At 49.6% G+C, this 15,779-nt stretch overlaps 1 protein-coding gene across 1 annotated transcript in view; it reads right to left on the bottom strand.

Moving 5' to 3' along the window:
• The window catches only part of DDX10 (DEAD-box helicase 10), a 359,790-nt gene that overhangs the window by 292,908 nt on the left and 51,103 nt on the right, over positions 1-15,779 (bottom strand). The window contains exon 12 of the mRNA XM_074981972.1: positions 65-153. Coding sequence (XP_074838073.1) covers positions 65-153 — 89 coding nt within the window. The remainder of the gene's footprint in view (positions 1-64; positions 154-15,779) is intronic.

The following is a 15,779-nucleotide window of genomic DNA, read 5'->3' as shown; positions in this document are numbered from 1 at the left end:
AAGTGCAGGGTGAAAAAAATTTGCAATTCATAAGTGTTTTTCTTTTACTATAGATGGTACTTACTGTGCATATTCTACTAGAGGTAACTTAAACACATCAAATACTTCCTTGTTCTTCATCAGGTAGATTGAACGCAAGTAGGATACAAAACACTGGAAGAGGAAGAGAAATATTTTAAAACAGAAAAGAAGAATGCTCTCATTCAGCTTAGGGAAGTTAACAATTAGCCAGTTAACTGGAGCTTTACCCTAAACAGATGAGGCTTACCAGTTAAGATTAAATGGTGGGGACAGGAGCAGTCCCCTGAAGATGGGGTTGCTCCAGACATGCAAGGCTGCCACAGGTGGAGGACGCTCCATCCTATGGCATGCCAGAGACCAGGGCTGCTCCGGCCTGGCTGGAGCATCCCTGCCTGAAGCCACTGAGGGGCTGCTCCAGCTGGCGTCCCAGTGTCCCAGACGCACCCCTTTAAATCGGTTAACCAGTTAAACCTAGCATTTAAACCAGTTAACTGATTAAACGGGATTTTATATCCCTAATTCAATTAATTGTACATTAACATTATGCTCTATGCCTACGCAGGAAAAAAAAAAGACTAGAAGTCTTGTATTCTTTTTTCTAAAAACTTATTTATCCGGATTTCCAACAAGAGAGACACTATTATAAGCTATTTCAGTACTCCATTCAGAGCAGCCCAACTGACTTATTTTGCCAGTTGTGTGTAGTTTGTAGCTGCAAAAAATTCTTGTAAGAACAGCTAGAAAAGGAAAACATTACTTACTACTCAAGAGCTGGTGGGAAAAAGTTTGAAGTTATTGGATTAAAGTGTCTCAGGCTATGTCTATACTACAAGAAATTCACATTTATTAATATCAATTTTGTAATTCTGGAATTAATACATTCAAATTTGACCATCCTCACCTCTCCACGTGCTCCCCACAAAGTTGACTCATTGCTGCCACTCTCAAATTGGCAAACATCAACTGCTGCAGTAGTTCATTGTGGGAACCTATCCAACAGTTCCCTCATTCCCGTAGTGTTCTGGGTATGATTGCTGGTCTTTGGCATCAACAGCCCACACTGCATTTTCCTCATTCTCCCCCAGTGCTAAGCAAACGTCCATTTTCCCCATTGGAAGGAAGGAAAAATAGGGCATCCACACAGATAGCAAAAAAGTTTACAGAAATGTCTTTCTTACGTACAGAAATTCTCAATTGGCCATCCACTGAGTGTCCCCACTTCTGTGATTGTATCCAATCCCTGAAAATAATATGGGGACCCTGACTGTATTCTCATAATTAGAAGAAAGAGGATAGAAAAGTTTAGGAAAAAAGATTTTTGACTTTTTTGAAAGTAACACAGGGACCCCGAAAAGCTTGAAGAAAGAGATGCTGGAAAAGATTTTCTGAAAAGATTGTTGCTGTGGGGAGAGTCTTTGGCTTTCCGGTGTACAATAACACTTCTGTGCAACGACTCTGTTCTCAGTTGGCCATCAACTGAGCGTCCCACCTCCCATCATTGCATGTGATCCTTGAAAATAATAGAGGGTCCCGGACTGTATTCTCAAAGTTAGAAGAAAAAGAATAGAAAAATCTTAGAAAAAAAAAGAATTTTTGACTCTCCCCTTCCCTACACAGATACTGCCAACATGGGTGATAGCAGTGAAATATCAGACACTGAACTTATAATGCAAATAGGAATCTCATCTTCCCCCTTTCCCCTGTGTTTCTGAGGGGGTCAAAGCATGAAGACTGATAGGAGGTGTTCGCAAAAGGATTTTATAATGGAAATATAAAAACAAGCAGGTGTCTGCAATGGACAGCAAGCTCCTGAAAATATTTTGGCAGGGTGTGGGTGGGTTCTGTAGTCTTCAGCTGCAAGGCCACTTTTAATGCTGAAGTAGTCCCCATGATTATCTTAGCTGCTGGCAAACTCCCGAGTATCTTAGGTGCCAAGGGAGACTTCACCTCAGCAGCTGCAAGCCCCAGTGGTCCCATGCTATGGGCATGGGAGGGTTCAGTGTGGGGGCCAGTTGAAGTGGTCCTCCCCAGGTATCTTAAGCTGCCAGAGAAGACTAACCCACAGTGGCTGCAAGCCCCCGAATATCTTAGCCAGTCTATGACCTAGTGCTGCCTGGCAGCCTGGCCAGCACCAAACGGCAGGCACATCCTTTTATTAGGTTGGGGGCTACCCACGTGATGTGGCTGAGTGCAGGAAAGACCCAGACTGCATGGCACCTGTGGGGAGGGAAGGGGGTTTGCACACAAATGCAAACCACTGAGAAGTTTCGCAGCATCTTATGCAAGCACGATCCCCACAACAGCTTTGTTAACACATGGTGCAGCCCCAGGCAGCACAGGGGAAAATAAACCAAAGCGTAGAGACAGAACCATGAACTCCATGCAAGGGGTAGATACGCTCACAGTGCTAATAGCAAAGAAAGACATTTCTGAGGCTCTCATACAAACATAACCCCACAGCCACAGCGTTCCTGATACCTAATTAACTGGAGAGCAGTGACCAGAGAGGAGCACTCAGGAGCATTGTGGGTTACATGCGGGACACCTCTGGAGGCTAATAAATTCAATTTTAAGATGTAGTGCTTCCACACTAGCCTTTAATTGAACTTCTGAATTCGAGCTTGACGCTATACCCAACAGGTAACTGTGATATTATAATCTCGAAATTAGTGCTCCCTAAATCGAGTTAGTGATATTTACAGTGAAGACACAGTCACATGGTAATTTCAAGTTAACTGCCTTAAATTCAAATTTACCTCATAGTGTGGATGCAGCTCAGTTAAACCAATGTAAAGATCCCCACAGTGACACAGGATGTAGCAGAGTAACAATTCCCCCCCCGCATGTTGTCTATCATCTCAAACTATTAGTTTTTCCATGTATTTCATATGCTTACCACTCCCTACCTTATTAAGTTTACTTCTTTCACTCCCAAAAATAATTCTCCTTTAGTTCTTAAAATTTGAACTCCTTGCTCCATCCTTGGAAACCATTTTTAATAATAAAATTTGTTTTATGGGAGGGATTTTTTTCTCCCCCCTCCCTGAAGCACCTCTGTTGAAACAACCCTAGCTGCAGATTCTATTTACAGCTTTATTCTATACAGATAACAATAAAAACCAGGAAAAAAATCACTGCTATAACACTGGATAGCCTGCATGGGAAAAGCATTAAAACATTCTGGTAACTGTTGTATATCATTCAGTGAATCACTGTTTATTCCAGTGCAACCATTCTGCAATTTTTGTTTAGGGGCATCACTTCCAAAGCTACATAACTGTGTCTTGTTTATTGATTCATTTATGGAATTTTGAGGTGGCATCCTGTTGCCTGAGATATAATAATGCAAATGACTGTTCCAATTTTTAAAAGAATGTTTAAATCTATGAATCAATAACACTGAATATCTACACTTGCTGATGAATAGACTTAATTTCAACTCCACAGAAATGCTGAAGGAAATATGGTAATTCCTCTATTTCACAGTGTTTTAGAATTTAATATTTTAGTTTTGCAGAGAATCAATGTAGCAAGGGAAAGACAGAGCTGATCCTTTTCAAATGGGAATTTGTCACGAGCCACCTCCCTCCCCCCCAAAAAGAGCATAATTTTAGATCTTCCTATTTAACTGTAGTGGTCCTATAATCCTGTAATCTCTTCTTTGATTTGGGTCCTGTTCAGTGCACATTTTCTTGAGCCTCAAGCCTTGCTCATTCACTGTGTGGACACAGTAAACGTCATCTATTACCGTGATGTCCAACTTTGTTCTGAAGCAGCAGCCACACTATAGTGAACTAGCCACATTATTCTGAAAATATATTGACTGTTCTATCCAATTAACCACACTCAACTGGCCAAACAGCCATATGTGGCTAGTGCGTTGGCAACCACAGCCCTATTAGGAGTATAAACTGTTTTTACTGTCATGTACTGGTGGCAGAGCAGTAACTAGATAATTGCCAGCCAGAGACCCCTATGATATGAAAATGCTTGGTGCGGTTACCACTTTGCATGTAACTGCCAGAAAGGCTAAGATTGTGTCACAGATATTCTTAATAAAAGTCATGGACAGGTCACGGACAATAAACAAAAATTTGCAGAACCCCCTGACCTGGCCATCACTTTCATTGAAAATATGCCTGACAAAACAGGAGTCACCCTAAGGCTCACGGGGGCTAGGCAGCTGCTGGGGGTGGGAGGTAGTCCCCTGTGTGATGGAGTGGGGGATACCTGTGTGTGTGTGTGAGTGACTCACAGAGGGTGTGGGGCTCCTGCTGAGGGTAACCTTGATGACCAGGTAACACCTTTGTACTGCAGACAAAGGAGGAGGTGGAGCCTGAGGGGTTTGAATTGGAACTGGGAGTTGGGAAGCGGTTAGTCTGGGCTGAGGGAAAGAGAGACCAAGGAGGGGGCAAGGCCCCGGCTCTGGGGGCCCCTCGGGGCCTCCTCTCCCCAGCATGGATTGGACTGGCTGTCTCTGCCTTCTGCACTGACTCCTCTGTACGATGCTGTGTCCTGTCGGCTAATAAACCCGCTGTTCTCCTGCTGAGTGAGAGACTCTCCTGCCTGCGGACAGGGTGCAGAGCTTGGGGGACCCCAGAACCCCATCACACTGGTGTCAGAAGTGGGATGTTCTGTACCCCGAGGATGGAGCATCCAGTAGTAAGTGACGGGCGCCACAGAAGAAGAAGAGGGGCCTGCGAGACCCTGGTGTGCTGACGGGCAGTGAGGTGCAGCTCCCCAAGGCGGAGGGGCCTGCGGCCGAACCCAAGCAACTGCGGTCGTGGTCCTCGAGAGGGGGTGTCACACCCGAGGAGGGGTTACTCCTGGGAATCTGTTGGAGTCGGTCCCAGAAGGTGGAGGGGCCGAGAGCCCAACCCCCAGGAACAAGTGACCACTGAGGAGGCTGACGCTGAATGAGTTCTTCCCAAGACAGGGTGCTCATGGTCCCTGAGAGCGGGTGTCACACTGAAGAAGGGGTTCCGCTGGGAGTCTGTTGGAGTCGGTCCCAGAGGGCGGAGGGGCCTACGGCCTAACCCTGGGCAGCTTGTGACCCGCAAGGAGCCTGGCACACTGAAGGGATTCTTCCAGGAATCGTGGGGTGCAGAGGGCATCAGCCTGAGAGCCTGCAACCACGCTGAGCAACTCCGCTGTGAAGTGGCAGCACCTGGAAACTGAATCGAGATTAAAGAAGCTGGACAAGACAGCGTGGATGTGCAGTGGCAGAGCTGAGGGTTAAGGAAAATCCTGCAGAGGTGAGCCCGGATTGGGGCAGGGAACCCTGGACTGCCTGGAGCTCTGAACCGAGTGGCCTGCCGCAGCTCAAGGAGGGAAGGAGAGATTCCAACCCATCATCTACTAGTGGCCAAGACAGACCTGCGAAGAGTTTTCCAGGCCTGGGCGGAGGAAGGTGCCTGTGTGTCTGTGCAGGAAAGCAGCTTGTCCACTGGGAATGGCAAGTTGTCTGTGAGAGAAGCTGCTCCACCTTCTGTGTGTGTGTGGAGACCAGCGGGGGGGGCTGGGACAAAGGAGAGAGTGTCTCCCATTGTCTGTCTGTGTTGAACAGCAGCAGCAGCCTGGGGAGAGAGCAGAGCCTGCGTTTGGAAAAGGTGCCAATGAGGAAACTAGCCCATTGTCTGAGGAAGATTCCCCAGCCTAGGGTGGCTGGAGAAGGATCCACCAGAAAAGAGCATTCCAGGTGTGTCTCTGAATCCAGCCATGGGGGCTGGAGCAGAGGGAATGGCTCTGGGATGGGCAGTGGTATCCCTGCTAAGGACACTGGTCCTTGGTGCAAGAAAAGTGCTTCTGCTTCTGGGGAAGTGAATCCTTTGCCTGAGCCTGTGGGGGCTCGAGATGGAGCCAAGATCCCAGAGCTGGATCTGAGGGCAGCTGAAGCCCAGATGGGAAGTGGGCCTGCCTCTGTGTCTCTCAGGGGGGATGATGCTTTAACTTGGTCTAATCCAGTTAGGATCATCAGGGAATCCCAGAGACCAGACGATTCTGGTACTTGTTCTTTGCCTGATGCTGAGGTGTTATTGGGAGGGGGTGAGAGGACTCTGTCCTACCAGAGTCATCCTCTCACCAGGACACAAGAACAGACGGGCAATGGAGTTATGCTGACTGATGAAGATAAAGGAGCTGGTAGCAGAAGGGAGGAAAGGGACCCTAACCTTCTGTCCGGTGGTACTGGCTGTCTGCCTGGAGGGGGATTACATGGGAATCTGCCTGATGGGCCAGAAGTGATCCTGGGTGTAGGTGAACCCCAGGAGCTGGTTGTGGCTCAAGGGAGCAGTGCCCCTGTGGAGCCAGACAGGGGTGAGTTATTGTTTGGGGGAGCTCTTGAGGAAGAGAATTTCCCTGAAACTTTTCCTGACCCATCTGTGGGGACTGCAGAAAATGGTAGTGAGGTGAAGAAGAGTGAACAGGAAAGGTGCTTGTCTGTAAGAGCCAGAGCAGCCCTTTGCCTGGGGAGAAGTTTGTTTCAGCTCCTGATGGCCAGGACCTGCCTGAGTGTGAAACCACTGGCTGTGCTCTGCAAGGGTCCAAAGCAGACAGTGTAAAAGTTTCTCAGGAATTGGAAGCTGGTGCAAGTAAAGTAAAAACTATCAGGGAATGTGAGCAGCCCTGTGAGAACCAAGTAAAACAGCTGCACAGTCAATCTCTGTAGGATGCAGGAGAGGTTCAGCAATTCCCCATCTCCAGATGCTAGAAACACTTATATTCTCACACTGGACTCCAATTCTGATTCCACAGGGAGGCAGAAGTTGGAGGTAAAAGGACAAAGGTGCTGTGGGCCTGGTGGGCCAGTAAGGGATAAACAGGGATTCCTTCATGTGGATTCTGCGTCTGGGACTCACAAAACAACTCTTAGAAAGCAGTTTGGTTTGCAAATTTCCAGGCTGGCTGGGAGGGGGCCGTCTCCCTGAGATCATCAATGGCCCAGCTCTTGTTAGAAGGGAGGGCACAGCCAGAGAGATCAAATTTCCACCCCAGGGGGCAAGAGAGAAGATTAGAACTTGATGGTGCTAAGAAAGGCCTCAGCCATTTATCCCCAAAATACCAGATTTTCAAGGATGTTGCACAAAGGTTGTGGTCTACCAAAGAGCAACGTAAATGTGCAGTTGCAATGGGTTTGTTCTGTTACTCACGCTGACTGCTGTAACCAAGGGGTGCTGCTACCAAAAGCTGTAGAATTGTACCATGTACTGAAGGTTTGGAAAGAGCCGTGTGACATGATGACATTGATGTAGAAGCATGAATTGTATGTTGAAGGAGTCTGTAACTCTGAAATGTCACCATTGTTCCCTGTAACTAGTCTTGCAACCTCTGACATGAGAAGGAACATTCCAAACCTATTGTGTGGCATGGAAGGGGAAACTGAGGCACACAGCCATTGTGGTGGTCTGGCTAAATGCCAAGGGTGGAAGCATTCGTACCTTCTTTTACTGGACTGTAACTGAATTCCAGACATTGGCCGGAGCAGCTGTATGGGCTGGTGGTCAGACAGGGCAGGGCCCAGACCAGAAAAGAACTATTTGATCTGTTGGTGCTGCAGCATCTGTATGGGCTCTGCCCGCCCGACTTGAGAACGTGGCTGACGGACCGGGGCCGAAGCAGCGAGACCAACCAACCCAAGGGAACTAAAGGCACTTGCCCGGCTGCATCACATGAAAAGGGCCAAGACCAAGCTCCTGACTTGGAGCCTCCCCCAGCAGGACTATGATGTGGAGGTGGTGCACATCGAGGGGAGAACAGAGGGTACAGCCAATGCCCTGTCACAAGGGGAGAGCCCCGAACTTCCCCAGGTCACCAGTTGAGTGACCCCGCTCAGTTCGGTCTGGAAGGGGGGAGAGATGTGATGGAGTGGGGGATACCTGTGTGTGTGTGTGAGTGACTCACAGAGGGTGTGGGGCTCCTGCTGAGGGTAACCTTGATGACCAGGTAACACCTTTGTACTGCAGACAAAGGAGGAGGTGGAGCCTGAGGGGTTTGAATTGGAACTGGGAGTTGGGAAGCGGTTAGTCTGGGCTGAGGGAAAGAGAGACCAAGGAGGGGGCAAGGCCCCGGCTCTGGGGGCCCCTCGGGGCCTCCTCTCCCCAGCATGGATTGGACTGGCTGTCTCTGCCTTCTGCACTGACTCCTCTGTACGATGCTGTGTCCTGTCGGCTAATAAACCCGCTGTTCTCCTGCTGAGTGAGAGACTCTCCTGCCTGCGGACAGGGTGCAGAGCTTGGGGGACCCCAGAACCCCATCACACCCTGCCCCACCACTCATAGGGGCTGGACTGCTGCAGGGAACTCCAGGGATCCTCTACCCAATCAAGTAACTGGAAGCTCTAGGCCACCCTGCTTCACAGCACTTGGAAAGAGGGTAGGTGGGTCTGTCACTGACAGCTCAGGGCTGAAGCAGAAAATGTCACAGATCTATGGAAGTCACAGATTATGTGATTTCCATGACCCCTGAAACACAATTGTGCTCGCTTTCAAAATTCGCCCCAAAAACTTGCACACAACTAAGGGGCCTATAAGTTTCCTGGATCACTTCTTTTTTTCCATTGTTAATTTCAGGTCCTACGTTTCCAATTCTCCAGAAATAGAGTACCATCCCTGAGTTAATGAACTCTTTACAAATCCTTGTTACTGGGCTTGTAATTTCATGTGACAGTTCCTTAAATATTTTTGGATCATGTAATGAGGTGCCAGCCCCATACTCAGCTCTAAGGGGTTAACAGACCACCCAAGGGCCACACAAGAGGCAGCCAACCAGAAGGGCTAGAAGCAGCAGACAGTCAGGACCCAGCAGACCCATATAAGGAGAGCTGCAGGACAAGCAGCTTCAGCAGCTGAATGGCACATTGGAGAGAAAAGCAGGCTCCTAGGAGGAAGGTGGCACTTCAGGACCTGGGACAGGGCAGTGATGCAAGCAGGGACTGGGGGAACTAGAGTGAGCTCCTGGCTGTCTGTTTGGGCCTGTAGGCTGAGACTCTGAGGAAACGGCAGAAGGTACTGGAGCTGCTTGGGAAGCAGCCCATGAAACAGTCGAATTCAGTTGCCACTAAGTGAGCAGCTGGACAGAGACTATAAGTTGTCTGGAAGGCGAGGGTGGGGAGGCGGTGGCACAGAGCGTGGCACAGCCAGAAGGCAGTGTCCCTGAAGGGAATACCATGGTCCTGGGAGTGCTGCAAGCACTGGAATAAAAGTGATGGTGGTGAGGTACCAAAAGGAGCATGCCCTGAGGAGCAGAGCTAATCCTTGGGACAGCCAACAGGAGGCACCATAGTAGTGAGTGAGCCCCATCACAGATGGAAATTATCCACACACCCCAATTTAGTCCCATTAAGATGTTTGAATTTGGCACCCATCTAGGCTGCAGTACGTAATTTCTATATCTGAATTCCCATTAGCCACCCTGCCACTGCCCCCAAGTTTTTCATTGCCCATATCAAAAACCGAGACAAAGTATTAATTTAGGTACTGTACCACATCAGAATTACCTCTAATCTCCACCCCACCCTAGGGGTTTAGTGGTCCCACTTCTTTCTTTGTTTTCTTTTTATTTCCATAGCTAAAGAACATTTCCCCATTTTATTTCCTTTGCAAAGTCCAACTCTGCTTGGCTTCTCTCCCTTTTTCCATTTCAGACCTCCATAAGGTACTTCTGCTTGCTGGTTAATTCCTTCTTTCATTACCTGTAGTGTCTCCTCTTTCTCTTAATAACCTGTTTTGGATGCTTGTTGACATCACTTGCTCTGCAACAACTTTTCTGCAGATTTTTCCCTTTGCTTGGGATGCAGGATCCATATACTATAAGTCAACAATTAAGAAACAAATCCCCAGGTGCCTCCTTCACATGCACGTCTTTGAGTTCTCCATTTCCAAAACTAATTCCCTTAATTTTAGTCGAGTTTGCCCTTTTGAAGTCAACGGCCCTATTTTTGCTTATCCTGCTTTTTTCAGACCTATTGTTGTTTATCCTTCCATTTAAGTTTAAACTGAATTAACCCATGGTTACTCCAATCACACTTGTTCTCTGCAACCAATTCTTATATGAATTTCTCTCCCTTTACTAATATTCATACAAATCTAAAATTACGTCACCTATTCTTGGCTTGGTGACTAGTTAGTGGAAAAAATAATCTATCAGCTACTGCATGCAGAAATATCTGGATCCTACAATTATCAGCTGCCCCCTGATCTTAAATCTATATCTAGGAAATTAAAGTTTCACTTAATCTCTCAGTTCTCAGTAATAGGTCAAAAAGGCCTCTATCCATATCAAAATTAGGTCTTCGGGACCTTCTTATCTTTCTTCCCCAAAGTGATTTTGACCCAAACACATTCCAGTTTATCTATCCCATCACTTCTAATTTTACAGTGTATATCATCTTTAACATACAATATATATACAGCTTTATCTTTCCTGGACAGCAAAGGGGTCTTTCGAAGCTCGTAGCACAGTTTTATAAAGGACACAATGTGATTTGAGATTCTCTGTGAAGAGAGACCTTCCCCTTTTGACCTGGGAGCGAGAGACACCAGAAGACTGTCCATTTTGCGGAAGGACTTAGTTCCGTCTATGTAAAAGGCCAATGCCCTTCTCACATCTAGGAGATGCAGGCATGCCTCCTTGCTGGAGCTGTGAGGCTTCGGGTAAAACGAGGGTAAAACTATTGGTTTGTTAAGATGGAACTCCGAGGAAACTTTTGGAACGAAGGCTGGGTGTAACCGTAAGATTACCGCCTCCTTTGAGAATACTGTGCAGGGCGGCGTTGCCATCACTGCTGCGAGCTCATTCACCCTGCAGGCTGACATAATCGCAAGAAGGAAGGTTGTTTTCATGGTAAGGAGTCAGAGGGGTACCGTGGCTAATGGTTCGAAGGGTGGTCCCGATAGCGCGCGGAGCAGCAAGTCCAAACTCCATGACGGCAGTAGCGGTTTTCGAGGGGGGTACGGATTTACCAGCCCCTTCAAGAACTTTGTGACGATAGGGTAGGCAAATACGGTGGGCCCTTCCTCTTTGTGCCAAAAAGCTGATATAGCGGCGAGGTGGACCTTTAGCAAGGATAGAGAAAGCCCATCTCGTCTGAGGTCCAATAAGTATTCTAGTATTACAGTTATAGGAACATCAAGGGGAGCTAACTGTTCGGGGAAGCACCAGGCCGTAAAGCGTGTCCATTTCTGTTCGTAAGCCCTCCTGGTGGAGGTCCTTCGGCTACACTCTAAGACGTGTTGTACTCCCTCCGTACATGTGCTCTCTAAGGCGCTGAGCCATGGATTAACCATGCTTGCAGTAGTAGTCCCTGAGGGTCCGGGTGCACTATGGACCCCTGAGCCTGCGTGAGTAAGTCCGGCGCCACCGGTAGGGGGATTGGTGGACGATCCGACATGTGCAGAAGCAAGGGAAACCATTGTTGCCGGTCCCAAGTTGGAACGATGAGTATCACGCGAGCTCTCTCCCTTCTGGCTTTCTGCAGAACCTTGTGGATAAGCATTGTGAGGGGAAACACGTAGAGTAGAGGGCCCTTCCATGAGATCATGAATGCGTCCCCCAGGGACCCCCGCCCTATTCCTGCTATGGAGCAGTGCTGGGCACACTTCTTGTTGTACTGGGTGGCATACAAATCAACTTGGGGAAACCCCCAGGCACGAAATATGCGCCGTAGCAGGTCGGAGCGGATCTGCCATTCGTGTGTGAGTGCAAAATGCCTGCTCAGCTGATCTGCCTTCACGTTGTGAGCGCCCCGCAAGTACGAGACTTTCAACGTTATGGTGTTGGCAATGCACCAATTCCACAATCGGACTGCTTCCGCACATAACGCACGGGATCGTGCCCCTCCTTGTCGATTGATGTAAAACATAGTGGAGGTATTGTCAGTATTGATCCCGACTACTTTGCTGTGCAGGTATTTCTGAAAATGTCTGCACGCATTGAACACTGCTCTGAGCTCCAGTATGTTTATGTGCAGTGTCTGTTCCGCAGGGAATCATAGCCCTTGTGTCACCTTGCTACCAATGTGCGCTCCCCATCCTATGTGGGAGGCGTCGGTTGTAAGAAAAATACAAATTTGTGGTTGGTGGAAGGGCACCCCCACTAGCAGGTTCTTGGGATTTTCCCACCACACTAGCAGTCTCCGCACCTCCGTCGTGGGCGACACTACCCTGTGGACGGTATGGGATGCCGGTTTGTAAATACTCGCTAGCCAATGCTGCAGGCTTCACATGTGTAACCTGGCATTCTGTACCACAAACGTCACTGCCGCCATGTGGCCCAGCAGCTGTAAGCACGTTAAGACCGGCACCCGTGGGGCTATATGTGATGACTTGCACCAGCGAACCAATTGCGCGGAAGCGGGCATCGGGTAGGTACACCCTTGCTGTGATAGAGTTTATGCATGCCCCTATGAACTCTACATCTTGTGTGGGTTCGGTCTTTGACTTTGCGAGGTTGATAACTAGGTCCAGCGAAAAAAACGTGTCCACTGTGACGCGTATCATGTGTAAGACCTCTGCCTTCGAGGCCCCTTTCAGCAGGCAGTCGTCCAGATATGGGAAAACAAACACCCCCTGTCTGTGCAGGTAGGCTGACACCACCGCCAAGGTTTTGGTAAAGACTCTGGGGGCCAAGGAGAGGCCTAACAGAAGAACCCTGTACTGGAAGTGCTCCTCACCGAACGTGAAGCGGAGGAAGCGTCTGTGTGCCGGGTGGATTGTTATATGAAAGTAAGCATCTTGTAAGTCGAGGGCTGCAAACCAGTCTCCATCGTCCAGTGCCGTGAGTATCGAGGCAACTGTGATGATCCGAAAACGTTGCTTGCACAAGTAACGGATGAGGCCCCGAAAATCTAAAATGGGCCTCCAGCCTCCTGTTTTCTTCCCTGTTAGCAAGTAGCAGGTGGTCCACCTCCTGCTTGAGCCTCGCCTCGTGGGCAGCGTCCCTGAGGTGAGGCCTGGCGGGAGGCTTTGTCAGTGGGAGCGACTGGAAGGGGATTGTGTAACCCATGGCTATGATCTCCAGCACCCTGGCACCCTTAGTCATAGCCCCATTGATACTGAGCATGCTCTGGTTGGTAAGCATAGCGTCTTTGCTGAGGATACTTTTTTTTTTTTTTTTTTCTGTATGGGGGAGTATAATGCCCAAGGTTCTAAGTGTAGCTCTCGAGTCCTTACCAGAGTGGAGGACCGAGTCAGTTGAGTCTGCAAACAGCTTTGTGTATCAAAGGGAAGATCCACGATCTTTGCTTGTAGGTCCCTAGGGATACCAGACGTCTGGAGCCAGGATTCTCTACGCATTACCACTGCTGTAGCCGTTGAATGTGCTGCCATGTCCGCCACGTCCAGGGCAATCTGGGCTCCCGTCCGCAATGCTGCGTATCCCTCTTGAACAATCGCCTTTAACACCGGCTTTTTGTCTTCCAGAAGTGAATCCATGAGGGGAGTAAGTCTGGAGTAATTATCAAAATTATGGTTTGCTAGGTGTGCCGCATAATTTGCCATTCTCAATAGCAGGGTAGAGAGGAATATACCTTCCTGCCAAATAGCTCTAGCTTCTTAGCATCTTTGTCCGATCCCCCCTATTTGTACTGAGAAGACTTCGACCTCTGCTGGGACGATTCGACCACCAAAGAATTGGGTTGTGAGTGACTAAAGAGGAACTCCATGCCCTTTGCCGGGACGAAGTACTTCTTATCCGCTCTCTTGTTCATAGGCGGGATAGAGGCCAGAGTCTGCCAAATAGTAGTGGCTGACTCCATAATGGCTTCGTCCAGTGGAATAGCAATTTTGGATGAAGCCGGGGGTCTCAAATTTTTCAGGAGTTTGTAATGTTTCTCCTGCACGTCTGCCGTTTGAATGTCTTGCGTGAAAGCTACCCTTTTAAATAGCTCCTGAAATTGTTTAAGGTCATCCAGGGGGAGGAGACATCCCCGGGGGCCATGGCCTCATCTGGGGAGGACGAGGAGGAACCACTGGGGTAAACCTCCCTCAAACCCTCAGGCTCCTGCAGTCGATGATACACTTGCTCCCTGGAGGATTGAGAAGGAAAGTCTCAGGGTTCTAAATCTAACTCCCCTTGAGACAGCTGTGTTTCTGTCCCCTATCGAGAGAGTGTCCACGGGAGTATTGAGCGTCCGGGGGGTGGGGGAACCTGCCCCCTGGATGTAGGCCTGCGGTGTCTGTGTCCAGCATGATGAGGATGACCATAGCAGCATGGGCAAGGGTACGGTGGAGACCTGGACCACCCACGGAGTGTGTACCCCAGATGTCTGGGAGAGCGAGACCTCCGCAACGACACAGATAGAGGAGAAACTGGCTTGTGATAGTACTCCAGGGGATCCACTCCCAGAAATGGTGAAGGTGGCCCAAGCCATGCTGACATTGGTTGGAGGAACGGAGGAGGTGGTTCTGGATAAGCCAGTGGAGAGACAGAACTTTGGTGCGGCGTGTGTATCACAGGAGGAGGGCTTGGTGCTAACAGCAGCGCAGCCCTGTCCGGAGATGGGCTGCAGTGCTGGGTTCTTAATTTCACCTTGCCCCTCCCCTGCGGGGCTGGCACCGCCCCCTCCCGTGCCGGGGATCTCGGCCCCGCTGTCGGCACCGCACTCAGCACAATCAGCTGAGGTGCCGCGTGGGTAGCTTCCTCCTGCGCCTGCAGGCTCCATGCCTGGTGCCCCTGCACCGTTGGTGCTGCGGGGGCTGGTGCTGCCTGCGGCGGTGCCGCCAGGTCCGGCGCTTGCCTCGCTGACACTCTGGTCACCGCGTGTGCCGGCTGTTGTGTAACCGGAGGCTCAGCCTCTGCCACATGCGCTGCCGCTTGCTTGAGTATGCGGCTGGGGGCTGTGTGCGCCGCTCGTCCTGCTCGCTGAACCCGCCGGCAAGGATCGAGCCGGGGAGAGTTTCCTCCGTTTCTGCACCGAGGGGGTCAGAGAAGCTGCCTTCCTCTTTTGCAACCCAGAGGGCCCTTCTGGGTGAGGCTTCTCCAGAAAGTCCGGCTGGAGAGCCTTATCGGACAAGAGCATTTTAAGCCTCACCTCGCTGTCCTTCCTGGCCCTGGCTGTGAGCTTAGCACAGTGAGAACACTTCTGGGTAACATGTGATTCCCCCAGGCAGCGGATGCATTCGCTATGCCCATCGAAGGCCAGCATAGCTTCGCGGCATGACTCACACTTTTTAAAACCTGAAGAGGCCATTGCGGTGAGTCCTTTACTGTTAATAGGGTACTTAGCACTTAATCCGTGCCTTTCCACCCCAAATAGTGATCACCGGCCTACGAGGCAGCGGGCGGCCTAAACGGCCTTCACGTCTGCTCTTCTCTTCTCCGCTCCTCTCTTTTTTTCTGCTGATATTCTCTTTGGCTTTGCTTTCTCTCTTTTTTTTTTTTTAGTAACCAAAAACAACAAATTACACGTAGAAAATAACTATCTAATCTGACTCTGGCCTTAGCCTGAGTGGATTCCGTCTGCAGCCGATGGTGGTTGAGAAGGAACTGGCGGGGACCGGATCACGCACGTGGCCGGGGACGCGTGGGGGAGCGGTGTGCGCCAGCGCATGCGCAATCCAGGAGAAACTGCTGGAAGATTTCCAATCTGCGGCGCCAGGCGAGCCCGACACCTATTGTGGAGCACCCACAGGGACCACTCGAAGAAGAACTAGGCATTGCAGACACACACAGTCAGAGACAGTACCTGCCCCCAGGGTAAACAGACATGTGACAAAAAAGGTGGGAGAGAAGTGTCGTTCCTGTTTTACAAAATGAGGCACAGA

This window comes from Carettochelys insculpta, chromosome 1 (assembly GCF_033958435.1).
Source record: "Carettochelys insculpta isolate YL-2023 chromosome 1, ASM3395843v1, whole genome shotgun sequence".
NCBI lineage: Eukaryota > Metazoa > Chordata > Testudines > Carettochelyidae > Carettochelys > Carettochelys insculpta.
The sequence above is the reverse complement of the archived record's forward strand: the minus strand, read 5'-3'. Positions and strand labels throughout refer to the sequence as shown.